Source organism: Podarcis gaigeae (assembly GCF_964106915.1).
Source record: "Podarcis gaigeae genome assembly, chromosome: 16".
Taxonomy (NCBI): domain Eukaryota; kingdom Metazoa; phylum Chordata; class Lepidosauria; order Squamata; family Lacertidae; genus Podarcis; species Podarcis gaigeae.
Window position 1 is genome coordinate 27,932,400 of NC_139693.1, and position 22,535 is coordinate 27,954,934.

At 45.6% G+C, this 22,535-nt stretch overlaps 1 protein-coding gene across 3 annotated transcripts in view; it reads left to right on the plus strand.

The window, feature by feature from the left end:
- Window positions 1–854: 854 nt before the first annotated feature.
- LOC310834189 (immunoglobulin lambda-1 light chain-like) overlaps window positions 855–22,535 on the plus strand; it is a 179,400-nt gene continuing 157,719 nt past the window's right edge. Inside the window, exons 1-2 of one of the 3 annotated variants that reach the window (XM_083717680.1) lie at window positions 855–1,019; window positions 1,163–1,462. In XM_083717680.1, the coding sequence (XP_083573806.1) occupies window positions 974–1,019; window positions 1,163–1,462 (346 nt within the window). In that variant the 5' untranslated portion in view covers window positions 855–973. Of the gene's footprint in view, window positions 1,020–1,162; window positions 1,463–6,799; window positions 6,920–7,062; window positions 7,363–10,877; window positions 11,011–11,155; window positions 11,451–22,535 lie in introns of those variants that run through there. The other 2 variants (XM_083717681.1, XM_083717683.1) reach the window with 2 other exon arrangements.

Here is a 22,535-nt window from a genome sequence, read left to right on the forward strand (position 1 = left end):
GCTTTTGGGGCAGGGGCCTGGTAGGAATTTTGTCCATTTGGCTGATTGGCTGGTGCCATTTGGCTTTTGCCTACTGCGTAGCAAATCGTCACAACTTGTAAGGTTGTGGTTAGGCATTGGTTAAAAAATTGGTTGGTGGAGGGGTAAGGATTGGCGGTGCCTGCCCCTCCAATGCTGCTGCGGAAAGGGAATTCCGTTAAAGGAATCCAGGGGCTTGCCATTCTTTTGTCCGTACCCCTGAAGGGGGCTTAGGGCCGTGCAAGCCCCAGGGAGCATACGGGGGGGGGGGGGTGAGGGTCTGGTGCTTGGCTTCATGCTCTCCCCAGTATTGTTTTCCCTTACTGACTTTCGCTGGAATCCGGAAGTCAGTTCTGTCCCTAGGCGTGGGGACAGATAGTCATAACCAATGCCTAAGCAACCACTCACAGTTATGTATTTTAATAAAGTTGTGGCCAAAATTATGCCAAAAACCTTAAACAAAAATTATGTGTGAAGTGTGAAGCATTTGGGGGTGGATTGGAGGACCTCGACATGCAAATGTAAAAGGTAAAGGACCCCTGGACGGTTAAGTCCAGTCAAAGGCGACTATGAGGTTGCGGCGCTGGGACAGAGCAGCTATTAACAGGAAAGTAGACAGTTCCCACAGTTACACCCACACATCACATTTCCCCATTTCCTATTCTTATTCATAAACTATATATTACTCCCATTCCAGGGCAAAGCCATGGCCCTTCCGTCGTCTTCTTTTAAAACTCTCCTTTATGCAAATATATCCTCTGCTCACTGGCTGAGCTAAAATGTCACGCCTTATCAGAAGAGGAGAAGAGGCATTTCTGGCAAAGCCAGGGAGGGTCAAAATCTTTATAGGACAGCTCCTTCCTCTTCTGTTCCTGCGGGGTATAAAAGGAAACAGGAAGGTCCCTGCTGCTTAACCTTTTTGTTGAGAAAGCCCAAGTCATTTAGAGAGCTTAACATGGCCTGGGCTCTGTCTTTCCTTGCACTTTTTGGCTATTTCTCAGGTAAGGATGTGGAAGATTGCCTTTCCACTGGCTTCTGGGCAAATTAGCACCAACTGTAGTTTGCCTTTATCATACCGCTTTTAGGATGTTTGTGAGAAAATCCTGTGAATCAATATCTTCTCTTTCTTTTTCTTTTTGCAAAGGTGTCATTTCTCAACATACTGTGACTCAACCTACATCGGAGTCTTTGTCCCCAGGACAAACGGCTAAACTCCCTTGCACTGCCAGCAGCAGTCCCAGCGGCGGCTATATTCACTGGTATCAACAGAAAGCTGGGCAGGCCCCTCGCTATGTGCATTATAATGGTGGCAGCAGGGGAGAAGGGATCCCTGATCGATTCACCGCTTCTGTCTCTGGGAATACTGGCTATTTAACCATCACCAACCTCCAGGCTGATGATGAGGCTGTCTATTACTGTGGGGCTTGGTTTAACAGCTATAGCTTGTGGCACAGTGATCAAGTCTTATGGGGAACTGAGACAAAAACCTTCCACCTTCCTCCTTCACACCTGGCAGCTTAGAATCACTAGAGATATGTCATGGAATCCTACTCAATATTGATCCAGAGCAGATTCCTGCATAGTTAGCAGAATAAAAACTTAAACACATCGCAGGGTTCCCAAAAAATTAGACCAGAGGCTATTAAAATTTCATCCAGCAGAGCTTTACTGCTACTGGTAGGACAGCTTTATGGTCTTAGCCCCATTGTGCATTAAGCAGAGTTATATTAGGCTGGATATATCTCCCATGGACCTCTGCTTTTTAGACACAGGACAAGTGTGGATAAACCCCTAGTCCAGCATGCTGTTCTCACATGAACCAGCCAGATTATTATGGACCTGTCTGCAACAACACACTCCCCGCCATTTTTATTTGGAAGCATACATCTTCCAACAGTAGAGATAGAACAGTCAGTTTTAACGAACTGCTCTGTTTTTTTTAATTTTATTTCACAAGATTTATATACACCTCTTGATTATAATGACGCCTCAAAGTGGTTCACAAAACAATAAATCAATGAAATTATCCGCAAGAAACTGTTTTGAACTCCTGTTCAAAACTTTCAGAAACAATTGAAATCAACAATAAGCTAGAAAGAGATTAAAACCCATGTCAGCATTCCACCCAGAAAGGCTCGCCTAAACAAAAATATTTTCAACAGGTACCAAAAACAGTGCAATGAAGGCACTGCTGGTGTCAATAGCAGGGAGTTCCAAAGTTTTGGTGCTGCCACATGAAAAAAAGGTTTTTTTCTAAATGCATAACAGCGCTGATTTTGCAGGGTTGAGTGGGCATACATGGGGAAAGGCATTCTGCAGTGTGCATGCATGGTGTCAGAATGTCACACGGCATGCATGCATGTCATTTGCATGTCGTATGGCCACGGCCCCCTCAATCATGGGGGCAAGCCAGCACACGTGTAGTCAGAGTCATCTCCGAAGACAAAACAGACCCTTGCCACAGTGCATATACTAAAACCATCAAAATCTTAACAAAAACAGAATGATACACAGTAACTTCCATCGCTTGGTCTGCTGTCCACAAATGAAAAGATACATTTTATGTATTATATATAAAGGGCCGAGGTTGGCCAACGTCCCTGCTGTTATTTATATTAATATTAGAAGTGCTGGTTTGAGTAAACACTTACAGCTAAGAAAATAAGCATAAAAGTTAAGATGTAATAACTTGGAAAATATGTATACATGATGTATGAAGCTGTAAGTGGGACAGGGGGAGGGGAGGGCAAGGCAGGGGAGGGGGATTAAATATGCTCTCTGTTCCTGTTTTTGAAAACGCAAATAATCATCATAATAAAAATACATGTTAGCAGCAGTACTGGTCTGCAGTACTTTGTATATACAAGACAGGAGGAAAAAAGGAACAAATACTATTTAAAATATGCGCTTCGTGCACTCCAAACTGTGTTGTTGACAATAGGCACTGTTCATCATTTGTATGATCTATAAAGTTGCCTTAGACTGTGTCAAAGTTAAAATATTTTTCCTGGACTCTTACTACCTTCAATTTTCTTTCTTCTAGGGAACCAAATGTGCCCAATCTTTCAGAAATGAAAAGATTAAATGCATTCTGGCTGCACATTTCTGTCATCCCAGGACAAAACCGGGAGCCTCCCCTCTTCTTTTTAAATCCCCTCCCTCATGCAAATGTCTTCTGTGATCATTGGCTGGCCTGGAATCTCCTGCCTCCTCAGAGGAGGTGAGGCATTTCTAGGAAAGCCAATGGGCATCAATAACTTTATATGACAGACCCTCAATCTTCACTTTCTGGGCGATCGAAGAGAGAAGCCTGCTGCCGGTGGTCTGTTTCTTTGACAAAGTCAGAAGCCTCTAGAGAGCTCGCCATGGCTTGGACTCTCTGTTCCCTTGCACTTCTCAGCTACTTCTCGGGTAAGAGTGTGGAGGACTCCCTTTCCCTCGGATTCTGGCTCAACAACAAATCAATACTGTTATTATTATCATCATTATTATTATTGGCAGAATATTGGAGAGTTCTATCCCTATCCAGAGCTCTCCCTCATGCAAATACCTTGTCTTCATTGGCTGGTTTAGAATGTCACGCCTCCTCAGAAGAGGTGTGGCGTTTCTTGCAAAGATAGGCATCTATTGCTATATATGCGAGACCCTTCCTCTTCAGTTCCTGAGGGAATCTAAAACAGCAGAAGGAAGGTTCCTGACAGTTCACTGTTTATTTGAGGAACTCCAACGCCTTTTGAGAGCTTACCATGGCCTGGCCTCTGTCCTTCTTTGCACTTCTCACCTATTTGTCAGGTAAGGATGTGAAGGATTCCGCTTACATAGGTTTCTGGGCAAACAACACCAACCACACAGTGCTTTTTATTATATTTGTGAGCAAAATAAGTGAATCAATGTCTTCTTCTTTTTCTTTGTGCAAAAGGTGTCCTTTGTCAACATACAATGACTCAACTTGCCTCTGAGTCTGTGTCCCCAGGACAGATGGCTAAACTCTCTTGCACAGCCAGCAATAGTCACAGTGGCACCTATATTTTCTGGTATCAACAGAAACCTAGGCAGGCCCCTCACTTTGTGCATGTTAATGGTGGCAGCAGGGGAGAAGGGATCCCTGATCGATTCACTGCTTCTGCCACTGGAACCAATGGCTATTTAAGCATCACCAACATCCAGGCTGAAGATGAAGCTGTCTATTACTGTGCAGCTTGGTTTAACAGCTATAACGTGTTGCACAGTGATCAAGTCTTATGGGGAACTGAGACAAAAATCCCTTTACTCTTCCTCATTCACAGCTCTGAAGACACCACTGAGCAGACAAAGTAACAGTACTCTTAAATGTATGGCTATATTACTGAAATGCTCTCGATGTGAGACTACCCTTGTGACTAGTCTGGAAGCTGCAGGTGGTGTTAAAACGGTTCTTCCTGGGGGCCGATATCCCAAAGGGCAGTTCTGAGAAGGGAAACTGCTTGTGAACAACAACTTAAATATTCCATGTCAGACAAAGGTGTTCTGGAAAAGCCTATTCTCACTCAAATATTATAACAACAACTTATTTATACCCCGCCCATCTGACCGGACCACCCCAGTCACTCTGGGCAGCTTCCAACAGAACATTAAAAACACAATAAAACACCAAACATTAAAAATTTCCCTAAACAGGGCTGCCTTCAGATGTCTTCTAAAAGTCATATAGTTGTTTATTTCCTTGACATCTGATGGAAGGGCATTCCACAGGGAAGGTGCCATTACCCAAAAGGCCCTCTGCCTGGTTCCCTGTAACCTCGCTTCTCACAGTGAGGGAACCGCCAGAAGGCCCTCGGAGCTGGACCTCAGTGTCACAGCTGAATGATGGGGGTGGAGATGCTCCTTGGGCTGAGGCCCAAGATTAATGCTGGAGCGGTGATAAAGAGCATTAGGTCTCCTTTTACACACCATGAGTGTTCATACTGCTATACATAACTTATCTACTTGCACGGGCGTGCTTTCGAATGCTAGGTTGGCATAAGCTGGGACAGAGCAACAGGAGCTCACTCCGTCATGGGGATTCAAACCACCGACTTTCTGATCAGCAAGCCCAAGAGGCTCAGTGGTTTAGGTACTGCTGCAGCGGGAAGGTGAACAACATTTCCATGCACAATACCAGCTATTCTAGAGTTCACCCTTAGGGGGCTGTGTTGCTCAATTTCTCCCACATTTGGTACGTTGGATTCGAGAGATGGCCTGTGCCCCGGCACCTGTGATGTGCAGTGAAGCAGAAGACTCCCATTCATGGCTCCTTTTCTGGGGCTTCCTGTTCAGTCATGTTCAGTTTACTGGGAGATGTGTGCAGACAGATTCATTTCATTTCCCCATTCGTTCTATTTTTTGAAGTTTTGACCGTTTCTCTCACCTGGGTTTCCATTTATTGGCACTCTTTGTTTGTTGAACTTGTTTGATTGGTTTTCTATTGAGCTTACTACAATGGCTGTCACAAAGCAAGCTTACTTATATTTGAGACGAAAAATGTGTCCTTCTCTAGCATGGACCGCAGGGGGGGAAAAAACTACCTTTACCTGAAGCTCTCAGCCCCAGCCCACTCCTATTGACTCTTTAGCATTTAGATTACTAAAGTGTGTTCTCATTAATAGAGAGCACATGTTGCGGTGGGGTCTGGAAGGCCACCCCTCTGTTGCTGGGCGGCGTAGCTTGGATGACCACCCGCAGTGATTGGGCGGTTGGGTTGTTGGGCAAATTTTGGTGTTGCCATTTAGGGGGTTGGACCAAAGGTTATAAAATGAAGTCACGCAACTCTGACTAGGCACTTTTGCTGTGTGCATCGGATCACCCGCCCACCCTCCCTAATTTTAGGAATCTTGATTGACCTTGCTATGCCTGTCATGGGGTCGCCTGCTTTTGGGGCAGGGGCCTGGTAGGAATTTTGTCCATTTGGCTGATTGGCTGGTGCCATTTGGCTTTTGCCTACTGCGTAGCAAATCGTCACAACTTGTAAGGTTGTGGTTAGGCATTGGTTAAAAAATTGGTTGGTGGAGGGGTAAGGATTGGCGGTGCCTGCCCCTCCAATGCTGCTGCGGAAAGGGAATTCCGTTAAAGGAATCCAGGGGCTTGCCATTCTTTTGTCCGTACCCCTGAAGGGGGCTTAGGGCCGTGCAAGCCCCAGGGAGCATACGGGGGGGGGGTGAGGGTCTGGTGCTTGGCTTCATGCTCTCCCCAGTATTGTTTTCCCTTACTGACTTTCGCTGGAATCCGGAAGTCAGTTCTGTCCCTAGGCGTGGGGACAGATAGTCATAACCAATGCCTAAGCAACCACTCACAGTTATGTATTTTAATAAAGTTGTGGCCAAAATTATGCCAAAAACCTTAAACAAAAATTATGTGTGAAGTGTGAAGCATTTGGGGGTGGATTGGAGGACCTCGACATGCAAATGTAAAAGGTAAAGGACCCCTGGACGGTTAAGTCCAGTCAAAGGCGACTATGAGGTTGCGGCGCTGGGACAGAGCAGCTATTAACAGGAAAGTAGACAGTTCCCACAGTTACACCCACACATCACATTTCCCCATTTCCTATTCTTATTCATAAACTATATATTACTCCCATTCCAGGGCAAAGCCATGGCCCTTCCGTCGTCTTCTTTTAAAACTCTCCTTTATGCAAATATATCCTCTGCTCACTGGCTGAGCTAAAATGTCACGCCTTATCAGAAGAGGAGAAGAGGCATTTCTGGCAAAGCCAGGGAGGGTCAAAATCTTTATAGGACAGCTCCTTCCTCTTCTGTTCCTGCGGGGTAGAAAAGGAAACAGGAAGGTCCCTGCTGCTTAACCTTTTTGTTGAGAAAGCCCAAGTCATTTAGAGAGCTTAACATGGCCTGGGCTCTGTCTTTCCTTGCACTTTTTGGCTATTTCTCAGGTAAGGATGTGGAAGATTGCCTTTCCACTGGCTTCTGGGCAAATTAGCACCAACTGTAGTTTGCCTTTATCATACCGCTTTTAGGATGTTTGTGAGAAAATCCTGTGAATCAATATCTTCTCTTTCTTTTTCTTTTTGCAAAGGTGTCATTTCTCAACATACTGTGACACAACCTACATCAGAGTCTTTGTCCCCAGGACAAACGGCTAAACTCCCTTGCACTGCCAGCAGCAGTCCCAGCGGCAGCTATATTAACTGGTATCAACAGAAAGCTGGGCAGGCCCCTCGCTATGTGCATTATAATGGTGGCAGCAGGGGAGAAGGGATCCCTGATCGATTCACCGCTTCTGTCTCTGGGAATACTGGCTATTTAACCATCACTAACCTCAAGGCTGAAGACGAGGCTGTCTATTACTGTGGGGCTTGGTTTAACAGCTATAGCTTGTGGCACAGTGATCAAGTCTTATGGGGAACTGAGACAAAAACCTTCCACCTTCCTCCTTCACACCTGGCAGCTTAGAATCACTAGAGATATGTCATGGAATCCTACTCAATATTGATCCAGAGCAGATTCCTATATAGTTAGCAGAGTAAGAACTTAAACACATCACAGGGTTCCCAAAAAATTAGACCAGAGGCTATGAAAATTTCATCCAGCAAAGCTTTACTGCTACTGGTATTGTGCATTAAGTAGAGTTATATGAGGCTGGATATATCCCCCATGGACCTCTGCCTTTTAGACACAGGACAAGTGTGGATAAGCCCCTGGTCCAGTATGCTTTTCTCACATGAACCAGCCAGATTATTATGGACCTGACTGCAACAGCACTCTCCCTGCCATTTTTATTTGGAAGCATACATCTTCCAACAGTAGAGATAGAGAACAAAACAATAAATCAATGAAATTATCCGCAATGAACTGTTTTGAACTCCTGTTCAAAACTTTCAGAAACAATTGAAATCAACAATAAGCTAGAAAGAGATTAAAACCCATGTCAGCATTCCACCCAGAAAGGCTCGCCTAAACAAACATATTTTCAACAGGTACCAAAAACAGTGCAATGAAGGCACTGCTGGTGTCAATAGGCAGGGAGTTCCAAAGTTGTGGTGCTGCCACATGAAGAAAAGGTTTTTTTCTAAATGCATAACAGCGCTGATTTTGCAGGGATGAGTGGGCATACATGGAGAAAGGCATTCTGCAGTGTGCATGCATGATGTCAGAATGTCACATGGCATGGAACTAAAATGGCATCTGACTGAATCTTCTTCTCCACATGAAGATCACCCAGTGACCTCAGTACACACTGCAGGTTGCCAAAGCTCATGGCAAGTGGATTAAAGAAAGGTGCCTGCAGAACAAACCACCCCAGCAAGAACTCACATTGAAGTGGTTGAAAATGTTGGCATATGTTAAAGATGACCACAACATTGCTGGACAAAGCCAGCAGGGTCTTATTTTATCAACTTGCACTGACCAGACACAGTAAAATCACTATTACTAAAAGATAAGAGGGGGACTTTGGCCATATCAGGCAGGCATGCTGTGGAAAATCAGGGTCTCACCTAAATGTGTGAATACCTATGTAGTGCTGAAGCACTAAGAATGAAAATGAGTTTTCACATAATACTCCATTAGGGCTCATGTTGTTGGTGGCTTATATGATGCCTGCTATTCCTGATTTTATCTTCAGGGGGAGATGTTGGTCCACTTCTCACAAACTGGGCAAAATGAGGATCTGAGAGCAACCCCCACACCTGTGGTGTGAAATGAAGCATCTCCACCATGCATGGCTCCATCTGTAGTGCTTCCTCTTCAGTCCTGCTCAGAGTTTGGTTGGCATTCCGATGTTTGGGGAGGAGGAGTGTTTCCCCCCTCTGCTCTAATGCTAATCTATTTCTGGAGCTCCCCTGCTACCCCACCAGTTCTTCAGTGTTTGCGTTACTGTTCACAAGAAAACAGGATCTTCCTGGTTTTCCAGATCCTGCCTTAGTTCCCTCTCTACTCTATTTACACCATTTTAGTCTCATCCCAGAACTACATCAGGATCCTTCCCCCCTCTTATTTTTAAATACCCTCACTTGTGTCAATATCTTCTCTGTTCACTGGGTGGCCTAGAAGGTCAGAGGAGGAGTGGCATTTCTAGCAAAGCCAATGGGCACCAGTTGCTTTCCAAGACAGTGACATCACCTGCAGTTCCTGGTGGGATTTCAGAAAAAATCCAGAAGATCCTTGCACCTTATCTGTTCCTTTGAGAAAGGCAGGCTCCTCTAGAAAGGGCCTGAGCTCTGGGCTTCCTTGCACTTCTCAGCTACATCTCAGGTGAAGATGCAGATGACTCTTCAGGTTTCTGGGTCCACAACACCCATTATATTCTGCATGTATCATTGCCCTTTGAGGCTATTTGTTAGCATAATCGATGACTCAAGCTCTTCTTTTCATTTCCTCCCCAAAGGTGCCATTTCTCAACATGCAATCTCAACCTGTGTCAGAGACAGGGCTGCACTGAGGAGGGGTGGTGGGAGCCTTGCCCTCCCCCTGCTCCTGCTCCAGATCCTGAATCTTCCCAGGAGCAGGAGGACAGTATAGATTTGGAACAGTGGTTTGCAGAGGGGCATAGTTCAGAAGGCAGAAGCTGGGAAACACTGGATGGGGAACAGCTAGGAGAAGAAATGCTGGAAATGAGAGGGATAACAGAGTCACAGTCTCTGAACAGCCTTCCTCCACCGCTCTCCCCAAAATTGAGAAGAGCTCAGAAAGTGGCCTTTGACTGGACTTAACTGTCCAGGGGTCCTTACCTTACTTCACTTATTTGCCCTGAATGCCTCCCTAGGCACATGGAATCCTGGAAGATGTAGTTTCAAAAACACCTATCATCTACATTCTAGAGGGTGGGTGGAGAAACTCAGGTTGGGAGTGGTCAAATATGACCCTCCAGTCCTCCCTTATCAGGCCCTCAGAATTCTTGCAGGGCCACACATCTCTCCAGGACACAGACCACACCATGCCTGCTGCTTGACCTGAAATGTTTTTGCCAGGCTGAAATATGTCCTTGAGCTGTGAGTCCGTGATAATACCTCCTACTGATTGGAATATAGGAGTGTTGGGGAGTGTGTTGAAACCTTTATGTTTTGCATAGCTGGAATGCATCCAATTCTATCCACGCCTGGTTCAAATTCACTATTCCATCTACAGTGGTACCTTGGGTTACATACGCTTCAGGTTACAGACGCTTCAGGTTACAGATTCTGCTAACCCAGAAATATTACCTCGGGTTAAGAACTTTGCTTCAGGATGAGAACAGAAATCGTGTGGTGGCAGCGGGAGGCCCCATTGGCTAAAGTGGTGCTTCAAGTTAAGAACAGTTTCAGGTTAAGAACGGACCTCCGGGACGAATTAAGTACATAACCAGAGGTACCACTGTACTTTTGCTTCTGGCTCTACCAAGCACTTCTGAAAAAGTAGCTTCTGAAATGTTCCTAGTGAGAGAATGCTGTCCTGGGAATTGTCCCCCACTCTTGAGCTAGAGGATAGAGTCAGATTCTGAGACAGATGAAGGTGGCCTTCAACAGAGACCACTGAGACGTCAATAAGTTTGGTGGGGTTGGAGAAAGGCCAGAGCTGGTTGGAAGGATTATCCAGATCAAGACCTGTTAAGCTTTCTCCCTCCTGGCCCCTCATCCGCCAGGGCAAATCCCTCAGTCTTCTGTTAAGAGGAAAACAGTGGTTTCTCAAGTTTCCCCAATTTGTTCACTCCCTATTGCTGCAAACGTTGCCATAGAAAGTTCATATTTCTGCTATCCCAGGACAAAGCCAGGCGTGTCTCCTCTTTCAAATATTCTTTCTTATGCAAATATGAAATGTCTTCTCTGTTCATTGGCTGACTTGGAATGTCCCGCCTCCACAGGGGCATTTCTAGCAAAGCCAATAGGCTTTAAGCGACATACCTTTCATCTTTTGGTCCTGGAGGATATGAGAAAGGAGCAGTACGGTCCCTGCCAGTTCTCTGTTTCTTTGAGAAAGTCAGTCTGCTCTAGAGAACTCACCATGGCCTGGTTTCTGTCTTTCATTGCATTTCTCAGCTACTTCTCTGGTAAGGATATTGTGGACTCGCTTTCCACAGATCTAATTCCCAACAACAAAACTATTTATATTGCAGATTGATCTTAGTGACTGCCTGATATATCTAAGCACCCTAAGTGAATCAAGACAATGGTTTTCATTTCTTTTTTACACAGGTGTCATTTCACAGTCTCCCATGACTCAAGCAGCCTCTGAGTCTGTGTCCGTTGGACAAACCATTAAGCTTTCCTGCACCCCCAATGGTAAAGTGGGCTACATTACTTGGTATCAACAGAGACCTGGACTGGGCCCTCGCTATGTGCACCAAAATGGCCAAAACCGAGGTGAGGGCATCCCGGATCGATTCACAGCTTCCCTCTCTGGAAATGTTGGCTATTTAACCATCACCAGCACTCAGGCTGAAGATGAGGCTGCTTATTATTGCGGCACATGGTATAGCAGTATTAATGCATTCCACGGTGCTCAAATCTAATGGGGAACTGAGACAAAAAACCTTCTCTCTTCCTCCTTCAGAGCTAGGAGTTCAGATTTGCTACAGAGCTTCATTTCATCTTTACATGGGACTCTTTGAATAGTAGAGATGACAGATCCTCCATGTGTCCCTATTTTCCAGGGGCACTTTGGGATTTACAGAATCCTGGTTTCTGATCTGATCCCTGAATGTCCCATTTTCCCTTAGACAGTAGTTCTCAACCTGTGGGTCCCCAGATGTTGATGGACTACAACTCCCATTATCCCTGAGCTCTGGCCTTGCTAGCTAGGGGTGATGGGAGCAACATCTGGGAACCCACAGGCTGAGAAAGGCTGCCTTAGGATGTCTCTATTTCCATCAGAGAAATGTTTGAGAGTAGGTTATGCAACCCCCCCAGTCATGGAAATAAGTAACTATACAGCCTTTAGAAGACCTCTGAAGGCAGCTTTGTACAGGGAAGTTTTTTAAGGTTGAATGTTTTATTCTGTTTTTATATATGTTTTATTATTATTATTTAATAATAATAATAGTAATAATAATAATAATAATGAAGTTGATTCAGGAAACAAAATATTAGTTAAATAACAATATTAAAAATGAGAATTACAAATTGAAATATAAATAAGAATATAATAAACATAAGAAATGATGAACACTGGTGGAGGGAAGTCACATAGGCGTAACATTTATGTTTGTATTTTTGTGTTGTCGGTATTTGAATGATTGTAGATGTAATGTTGTGTGTGCATTGTATATAATAATAATAATAATAATAATAATAATAATGATGATGATGATGATGAATAGGACATCCCTATTTTCTTCGGAGAAATGTTGGAAGGTATATGAGAGGGACTGCAACTCATTCCAGTCCTTTATCCAGGTCAAAAATCACTCATCCAACAAGTGGGCATGGATCAATGCACATTGCAGGTTTCAAATTTTTACTCCAAGTTCATTCAAGGTGTCTGCTGAGCAAACTCCTCCATCAACATCATCAGCGCATGTTTGGCGTCACTACGTACAGCACATGCGTGCGACGCCGCACATGCACTGTACTTAGCAGTTTGCCGCTGGCGCCGTGATCCTGTGCTCACGGCTGCAGCGAACAGAGAATCCTCCACATGCAGTTGCGGCAGAGCGATGGCTGCCTGTGCCGCTGTGAGCCCCAGCGGGGTGATTTCTTGTCACCCCCTCAGACATGGAACCTGGGGCGTGCCGCCCCCCCCCACGCCCCCCTGTTGTGACACCACTGGCAAAGATAAGCGTCAGACTCACTGGTCCATCTACTTTTCTTTCTGGAAACACCCCCCCCACACACACACACACATGCAGCCCCTGAAAACTTCCTCCTGGTGGAATGTAGCTGTAGGAATTTCCCCATGATCCTGAGCTAGACGGCAGACTCAGATGCTGGGGAAGCTTTCAACAGAAACTTCTATGGTGACTTTAAAGAATTTTGATGGTGATAGGGAAAAGGCCAGAGAAGAGGAGCTGGCTGGGGGGATTCTCAGGGACAGGACTTCCTCTCCCATCATTCTCAGGGACACATTTATCTGTCCTTGGATTACTGTTTAGAGAGAGAAATGGGTATTTCCCAAGATTGGAAAATGTTTATTGAATATATTGGGGGGGGGGGGAAGGAATTGTGTACACTTGAAAACGTTGGCGGCATTAAGATAAATTCAACAGTGTAAATAAGTTTTGATGGATCTAATAATGTAATATTCAATGGTTTAGTTTATGTAAAATATGCAGGCTTTTATGTTATGCAAAACAAGTCATGGAAAGAGAAGAAGTCCTTGATATTTTTAGAAATGAATATTCTAAAATGTAAAACAGAAAATTTAATAAAAATGATATATTTCCCAAGTTTCCATCTCACACCCACCCTGGCCTAATTCGCTTTCTCGAGCGTCTTATTCCAGTGACCAATGCTTCACAAATTTCATATTTCTCTCATTCCAGTACAAAGAACCTTCCCTCTTCTTTTTATATACTCTTCCTCATGCAAATATCTTCTTTGTTCATTGGCTGACATAAATTGTCCCACCTCCCCAGAGGGGGAGTGGCGTTTTAGCAAAGCCAGTGGGCACCAATAGCTTTATATGACAGGACCTTTGTCTCCAGTTCCTGGGGAAATTTAGGACAGAAGCAGGAAGGCTCATCCAGGTACCCTTTGTTTTTAGAAAGTCAAACCATGCTCACCAAAGCCTGGACTCTCTGCTTCCTTGCACTTTTCAGCTACTTCTCAGGTAAGAATGTGGAGGATTCACACTCCTCAGGACTCAGAACAGCAAACAGATGCTATGCATTTATCATAGTGCTTCCTTCATATCTGGAAGCAGAAGCAAGATTAAATGTTTTCCTTTCATTTTTCCATCTTCCAAAGGTGTGATTTCACAGGATACGATGACTCAACCTCCCTCTCAGTCTGTGTCACCAGGAGAAACCACTAAACTCTCCTGCACCGCCAGCAGCAATCGTGGCTTTATTTACTGGTATCAGCAGAGACCTGGACAAGCCCCTCGCTATGTGCAGTGTAATGGTTGCAGCAGAGGAACAGGGATCCCTGATCGATTCACTGCTTCCCTCTCTGGGAATATGGGCTATTTAACCATCACCAACACCCAGGCTGACGATGAGGCTGTTTATTATTGTGGGGATTGGTTCAGCAATGTGTTACACGGTGATCAAGTCTGATGGGGAAATGAAACAAAAACATTCATGTTTCCTCCTTCAGAGCAAGGAGTTTAGATTCACCACAGAGCTTTCTTCATTCTGAGCCTTAAGCCTTTTCAATAGCAGGGTTGGACAGAACTAAAGTGACATCTGATTCCAGCCCCTGTTCCACATCAATATGACCCAGCAAGCAATTGCTTTTAAAGTGCTTTGTTTCATCACTTGTTGTTGCCCTGGGGTCCTTAGAGCAGGAAAGGTGGAATAATTTTAATAAATAAATAAATACCTGAAGTACTTAAAATTTAAAGAGTAAGCCATTATCAGGCAAAAACGTTTGGAAATCCGAGTCTTACTCAAAGGCCTGAAGCAGTAGCACTGGGCCACTGGCAAACAACATCCAATTTCCTATTAGGTACCATTAGTGTTCATGTAATTAGCTGATATGATGCCTGCTATTCCAGCTTTAGACATTAGGGGGGATGTTGGTCCACTTCCCCCCCAATTCAGCAGATATGGGGATGTCAGAGGCTATCTGCACCCCCTACACCTGGGACGTGAAGTGAAGTTCACTACGTGTGGCTACATGTCTGGTGCTTCCAGTTCAGCCATGCTCTGAGTTAGTGTCATATGAAGAAATGTGATGACTTCTTAACATACAGTTATAAAAGGTGAAGGACCCCTGGAGGGTTAAGTCAAGTCAAAGGTGACTATGGTTCTTGCCGTGCATATCTCACTTTAAGGCCGAGGGAGCCGGAGTTTGTCTGCAGACAGCTTTCCAGGTCATGTGGCCAGCAGGACTAAACCATTTCTGGTGCAACAGAACACTGTGACAGAAGCCAGAGCACATGGAAACGCCGTTTACCTTCCCACTGCAGCGGTACCTATTTATCTACTTGCGCTGGCGTGCTTTCGAACTGCTAGTGAAATATACTTGGAGTCGAGTGTGGATTTCATGCTCTTTATTCAGCTCATAGTAGTGAGGAGGAATGGAAGTTCCCCCGAAATGTCTGCTTTATATACATTATTACACAATAGGCCCCACGTGATTGGCTAATTCCAAGATTCTCCTGTAGGCCAATCAGGTTGCGGATTCACTTCCACCTGGAGTTAGATTGAGTGGCTCCTGCGGACCAACCAGACTGCTGTATTCTGAATCCTATTGTTCTAGGACCAATCAGACTGCTGCAATTTGGATCCTATTCAACTCAGTATACCTGAAGCGTATGTAACCTGAAGCATATGTAACACGAGGTACCACTGTATAGTAGTCAAAGCACATTGGTTGCAATGGTAGATGGGATTGCCAAAGTCATTTTTCCCGGATCCACTTTTCCCTTATCCCTATTTCCACCCTATTTTTCAGTTTTTTTTAAAAATCTTTTTGACAAGTATATAAATTTGGTTTTGAGTGAGCTAAATGTGTGTTTGTTGCGGGCTTGCTTACTTACAAATTGTGCAATTGGGGTCCTGCTAATTTTTGGTAAACCTCTCTGTTGCCTGTAATCCCTGCTTTCTCCTGTAGGGGAGATGTCAGCTCTTTCTCCCCCAATTTTTGCAGAAATCTATTATATCAGAAATCTATATTATATCTATATTATATCAGAAAAAGTAAAGTAGAGACATCACCTTGCCAACAAAGGTCCGTATAGTAAAAGCTATGGTTTTCCCAGTAGTGATGTATGGAAGTGAGAGCTGGACCATAAAGAAGGCTGATTGCCAAAGAATGGATGCTTTTGAATTATGGTGCTGGAGGGGACTCTTGAGAGTCCCATGGACTGCAAGAAGATCAAACGTATCCATTCTTAAGGAAATCAGCCCTGAGTGCTCACTGGAAGGACAGATCCTGAAGCTGAGGCTCCAATACTTTGGCCACCTCATGAGAAGAGAAGACTCCCTGGAAAAGGCCCTGATGTTGGGAAAGATTGAGGGCACAAGGAGAAGGGGACGACAGAGGACGAGATGGTTGGATGGTGTTCTTGAAGCTACCAGCATGAGTTTGATCAAACTGTGGGAGGCAGTGGAAGACAGAAGTGCCTGGCGTGCTCTGGTCCGTGGGGTCACGAAGTGTCGGACGAAACAACAACAACATTATATCAGCCACCACCTGTACACCCTGCTATTCTGCTGTGAAGTGAAGCAGAAGCACGTTTGGCAGACATGAGCAACTCTGTCAGAGGCTTCCTGTTCACTCACAGATCAACTACCCACTGGCATTGTTCTCTGCATGGGACTGGGACTTTGTACTGGCCCTGCCTCCTGTACATCGTGCCTCAATGGATGGTCTTGCCTTTCAGCTCTTACGACCCACATGGATTGAGGCCATGTTTTAGAAAAGTACCACAATCATTGTGGATTCTGAGAACTTCAAGGTGAAGAATTAAGGAATTAAGAAGCAGCAAGCAGAATTAAACAGAAATGTCTCAAAAAAGGCGTGGCTGGCTCACACTCTGAAGAGAAGCCCTCTATGCTGCAATGTTTGGTTGCAGGAGACACTTGTATGTAGATACGGAGACCTTCTCCAAATTCACCCTAGCTTCTAGCCAATGAGGAAGAGCCAACAGATTTGCATGAGAGAGCCATTCTGGGTACTTGAGAGGGAGCGAACCTTGGAGAATAGCAAGGGGCAGCCTTTGACCTCAGGACCCTGAACAGCACAGACAGGATGGAGTGGTCCTTGCTCCTTTTCACCTTCTTTACTTGCTGCTCAGGTGACGAAAACCTTTCCTTCCTGCTCTTGTCCTCTACAGAGGAAGGTGGAACATTGGTCTATTGAGCTTAGGGTTGCCTGCACTGACTGGCAGGGCTTCTGCCGTCTGCCGTGCCTGGCGCTGTCAGTATACAGAAAGCAGCTGCTAGACCACTAAACTGTGCCCCTTCCACATTATTCTGGTCTGATTCATTGGTTTACTAGCATTACAGCAAACAAACACTTATTGCTTCCTTCACAAGTGTCCATTTCTCCCCTCTGCAGGGTCCTTCGCCCAGTTCACCCTGACGCAGCTGGCTACTCAGTCTGCATCCCTGGAAGGTACAGTTCAAATCTCTTGCACAATCAGCAGTCGCTACATCTTTGGAGGTTTTGGTTGGTATCAACAAAAAGCAGGAAAGAGCCCAGGTTTTATCCTGTTCCGGGACATAGAAAAAGACAAGACAGATTTTGGACCAGAGTTCTCCAGCCGCTTCTCTCCTTCCAATGATGCCCAAGAGAAAGTGGCCTATTTAACCATCACCAATTTGAAGTCAGAGGATGAGGCTGACTATTACTGTCTTTCTGGAGCTGAAGGCAAGTCACACAGTGATAAAACCAGAAGGGGAACCTGACTCAAAAGTGCTTCCCTTTTCTCTCTGTTGATGGTCTCATATTGCCAAAGTCATTTTTCCCAGACTCCCTTTTCCCTTCTCCCCATTTCCACCCTCCTTTTCATTTTTTTTAAAAAATCTTTTTGCCATGAAATAAGGCTGAATGTGTGTGAGCTAAATATGTGTGTTTCTTGCGGCATGCTTACTTACAAATTGTGCAGTTTGGGTCTTGTTGATTTTTGGTAAACCTCTCTGTTGCCTGTTATCCCTGCTTTCTCCTGTAGGGGGAGATGTCAGCCCTTTCTCCCCCAATTTTTGCAGAAATCTATTATATCAGACACCACCTGTACACCCTGCTACTCTGCTGTGAAGTGAAGCAGAAGCACGTTTGGCAGACATGAGCAACTCTGTCAGACGCTTCCTGTTCACTCAGAGTTCAACTACCCATTGACATTGTTCTTTCCATGGGACTGGGACTTTGTGCTGGCCCTGCATCCCGTACATCCTTCCTCAATGGATGGTCTTGCCTTTCAGCTCTTACGATCCACATGGATTGAGGCCATGTTTTAGAAAAGTACCACAATCATTGTGGATTCTGAGAACTTCAAGGTGAAGAATTAAGGTTCTAGGTCCCAAATAAAGACAAATGGCAACTGAAACTGATGGAACATGCGCATCTCGCAGACTTAGCATAAGAGAAGAAAAAGAACCTACGTTTAGAGAAGATTGGAAAACATTTACTGTATATACGGGACATAACTGTGTACAGCTGAAAATGCTGGCAGCATTAAGATCAATTCAACAGTGTAAATAAGTTTTGATGGATGCAATAGGGGAATACTGAATGGTATGCTTCTTATAAAATATACAGGGATTTATGATGCGTAAAATGAACCAGGGAAAGAGAAGACAGGAAGTCATGGATATCTGAAGATGTGAAAATGAGTACTTTAAATTGTAAAACAGAAAATTTAATAAATTAGTTAGAAAGAAAGAAAAAGAAAAGAAGCAGCGAGCAGAACGAAACAGAAATGCCTCCCAAAAGGCGTGGCTGGCTCACACTCTGAAGAGAAGCCCTCTATGCTGCAAAGCATGTTCTCCTTCATGGAGAGCACGTGTTGCGGTGGGGGCCGACAGGACACTCCAAAGTTGTGGTGCGGGCTAATTGATCGTTGGCCACTGGTGTGATTGGGCTTCCCTTGTCGTTGGGAAGAAGTTAATGTTGCCATTTGTTGATTGACAGCCAGAAATGCTAAAGCTCCTTGCATGAGGCTAGGCCTTCCTCTTTTCGCCCGTGCATCGGATTGCCCGTCACCCCCTCCCTATATTTATGGTCGTTCGCTTTGACCTTCCTATGCCTGTCATGGGGCCGTCTGCTCTTGGGGCAGGGGCCCAGTAGGAATTATGTCCATCTGGCTGATTGGCTGGGGCCATTTGGTTTTTGCCTAAAGGTAAAGGTAAAGGTACCCCTGCCCGTACGGGCCAGTCTTGACAGACTCTGGGGTTGTGTGCCCATCTCACTTAAGAGGCCAGGGGCCAGCGCTGTCCGGAGACACTTCCGGGTCACGTGGCCAGCGTGACATCGCTGCTCTGGCGAGCCAGAGCCGCACACGGAAACGCCGTTTACCTTCCCGCCGGTAAGCAGTCCCTATTTATCTACTTGCACCCGGAGGTGCTTTCGAACTGCTAGGTTGGCAGGCGCTGGGACCGAGCAGCGGGAGCGCACCCCGCCGCAGGGATTCGAACCGCCGACCTTTCGATCGGCAAGTCCTAGGCGCTGAGGCTTTAACCCACAGCGCCACCTGCGCTGGTTTTTGCCTACTGCGTAGCAAATCGTCACAACTTGTAAGGTTGCGGTTAGGCATTGGTTTATGGCTTGGTTGATTGAGGGGCATGGATTGGCTGTGCCTGCCCCTCTAATGCTGCTGCTGCAAGGGATTCCATTAAAGGAATCAGGGGCTCACTATTGCTTTTGTCCACCCTAGCAAGGGGCTTGGGCCATGCAAAAGCCCCTGGTTGCATTTGGGGAGGGCTGCGGGCAGGTTGCCTGCTCCGTCGCTACCCCCAATTATATTCCCCTTTTCTCACTTTCACAGCTGTGCGGAATGTCAGTCTGTCCCCCATGGGGGGGGGGCAGATAGTCACCACCAATGCCTAAGCAACCACTCACATTTTGGTATTTTAATAAAGTTGTGGCCAAAATTATGCCAAAAACCTTAAACAAAAATTCCTGTGTGATGTGAGAGTTATTGGGGTGGCCCTGGGGACCTCGACACGCAATGTTTGGTTGCAGGAGACACTTATATGTAGATGCGGAGACCTTCTGCAAGTTCACTCTAGCTTCTAGCCAAGGAGGAAGAGCCAACAGATTTGCATGAGAGAGCCATTCTAGGTATTTGAGAGGGAGCGAACCTTGGAGAATAGCAAGGGGCAGCCTTTGTCCTCAGGACCCTGGACAGCACAGACAGGATGGAGTGGTCCTTGCTCCTTTTCACCTTTTTTACTTGCTGCTCAGGTGCAGAAAACCTTTCCTTCCTGCTCTTGTCCTAGACAGAGGAAGGTGGAACATTGGTCTATCCAGCTTAGGGTTGCCTGCACTGACTGGCAGGGCTTCTGCCCTCTGCCGTGCCTGGCGCTGTCAGTATACAGAAAGCAGCTGCTAGACCACTCAACTGTGCCCTTCCCACATTTTTCTGGTCTGATTCATTGGTTTACTTGTGTTACAGCAAACACTTATTGCTTCCTTCACAAGTGTCCATTTCTCCCCTCTGCAGGGTCCTTCGCCCAGATCACCCTGACGCAGTCGGCTACTCAGTCTGCATCCCTGGAAGGTACAGTTCAAATCTCTTGCACAATCAGCAGTGGCTACAGCTATGGAAGTTTCAGTTGGTATCAACAAAAAGCAGGAAGGAGCCCGAGTTTTATCCTGCTCCGGGACATAGGCAAAGACAAGACAGAATTTGGTCCAGAGTTCTCCAGCCGCTTCTCTCCTTCCAATGATGCCCCAAAGAAAGTGGCCAATTTAACCATCACCAAAGTGCAGGCAAAGGATGAGGCTGACTATTACTGTGTTACTTGGTCTGGAGACAAGTCACACAGTGATAAAACCAGAAGGGGAACCTGACTCAAAAGTGCTTCCCTTTTCTCTGTGTTGATGGACTCACATCGCCAAAGTCATTTTCCCCAGACTCCCTTTTCCCTTCTCCCCGTTTCCACCCTCCTTTTCATTTTTAAAAAATCTTTTTGCCAAGCATAAAGCTGAATGTGTGAGAGCTAAATATGTGTGTTTCTTGCGGGATGCTTACTTTAAAATTGTTCAATCTGGGTCTTGTTGATTTTTGGTAAACCTCTCTGTTGCCTGTTATCCCAGCGTTCTCCTGTAGGGGGAGGACAGAGAAAAGGGGAAGAGACTCATTTTGTCTTCACCTGAGAATCATAGAATCATGGAGTTGGAAGAGACCACAAGGGCCATCGAGTCCAACCCCCTGCCAAGCAGGAAACACCATCAGAGCACTCCTGACATATGGTTGTCAAGCCTCTGCTTAAAGACCTCCAAAGAAGGAGACTCCACCACACTCCTTGGCAGCAAATTCCACTGTCGAACAGCTCTTACTGTCAGGAAGTTCTTCCTAATGTTTAGGTGGAATCTTCTTTCTTGTAGTTTGGAACCATTGCTCCGTGTCCACTTCTCTGGAGCAGCAGAAAACAACCTTTCTCTCTCCTCTATGTGACATCCTTTTATATATTTGAACATGGCTATCATATCACCCCTTAACCTCCTCTTCTCCAGGCTAAACATGCCCAGCTCCCTTAGCCGTTCCTCATAAGGCATCGTTTCCAGGCCTTTGACCATTTTGGTTTCCCTCCTCTGGACACGTTCCAGTTTGTCAGTGTCCTTCTTGAACTGTGGTGCCCAGAACTGGACACAGTACTCCAGGTGAGGTCTGACCAGAGCAGAATACAGTGGCACTATTACTTCCCTTGATCTAGATGCTATACTCCTATTGATGCAGCCCAGAATTGCATTGGCTTTTTTAGCTGCCGCGTCACACTGTTGGCTCATGTCAAGTTTGTGGTCAACCAAGACTCCTAGATCCTTTTCACATGTACTGCTCTCAAGCCAGGTGTCACCCATCTTGTATTTGTGCCTCTCATTTTTTTTGCCCAAGTGCAATACTTTACATTTCTCCCTGTTAAAATTCATCTTGTTTGTTTTGGCCCAGTTCTCTAATCTGTCAAGGTCATTTTGAAGTGTAATCCTGTCCTCTGGGGTGTTAGCTACCCCTCCTAGTTTGGTCTCATCTGCAAATTTGATCAGGATGCCCTTGAGTCCATCATCCAAGTCGTTGATAAAGATGAGCAGCAAGTGAAGAGAAGAAGCAGAGTTTGGACCCTCATGGTGTTGTTGTTGTTTAGTCGTTCAGTCGTGTCCGACTCTTCGTGACCCCATGGACCAGAGAACGCCAGGCACCTCTGTCCTCCACTGCCTCCCGCAGTTTGGTCAAACTCATGCTGGTAACCTCGAAAACACTATCCAACCATCTCGTCCTCTGCCGTCCCCTTCTCCTTGTGCCCTCCATCTTTCCCAACATCAGGGTCTTCTCCAGGGAGTCTTCTCTTCTCATGAGGTGGCCAAAGTACTGGAGCCTCAGCTTCACAATCTGTCCTTCCAGTGAGCACTCAGGGTTGATTTCCTTCAGTATGGAGAGGTTTGATCTTCTTGCAGTCCATGGGACTCTCAAGAGTCTCCTCCAACACCATAATTTGAAAGCATCAATTCTTCGGCGATCAGCCTTCTTTATGGTCCAGCTCTCACTTCCATACATCACTACTGGGAAAACCATAGCTTTAACTATACGAACCTTTGTTGGCAAGGTGATGTCTCTACTTCTCAAGATGCTGTCTAGGCCTGTCATTGCCCTTCTCCCAAGAAGCAGGCGTCTTTTAATTTCATGGCTGCTGTCACCATCTGCAGTGATCATTGAGCCCAAGAAAGTAAAATCTCTCACTACCTCCATTTCTTCCCCTTCTATTTGCCAGGAGGTGATGGGACCAGTGGCCATGATCTTCGTTTTTTTGAT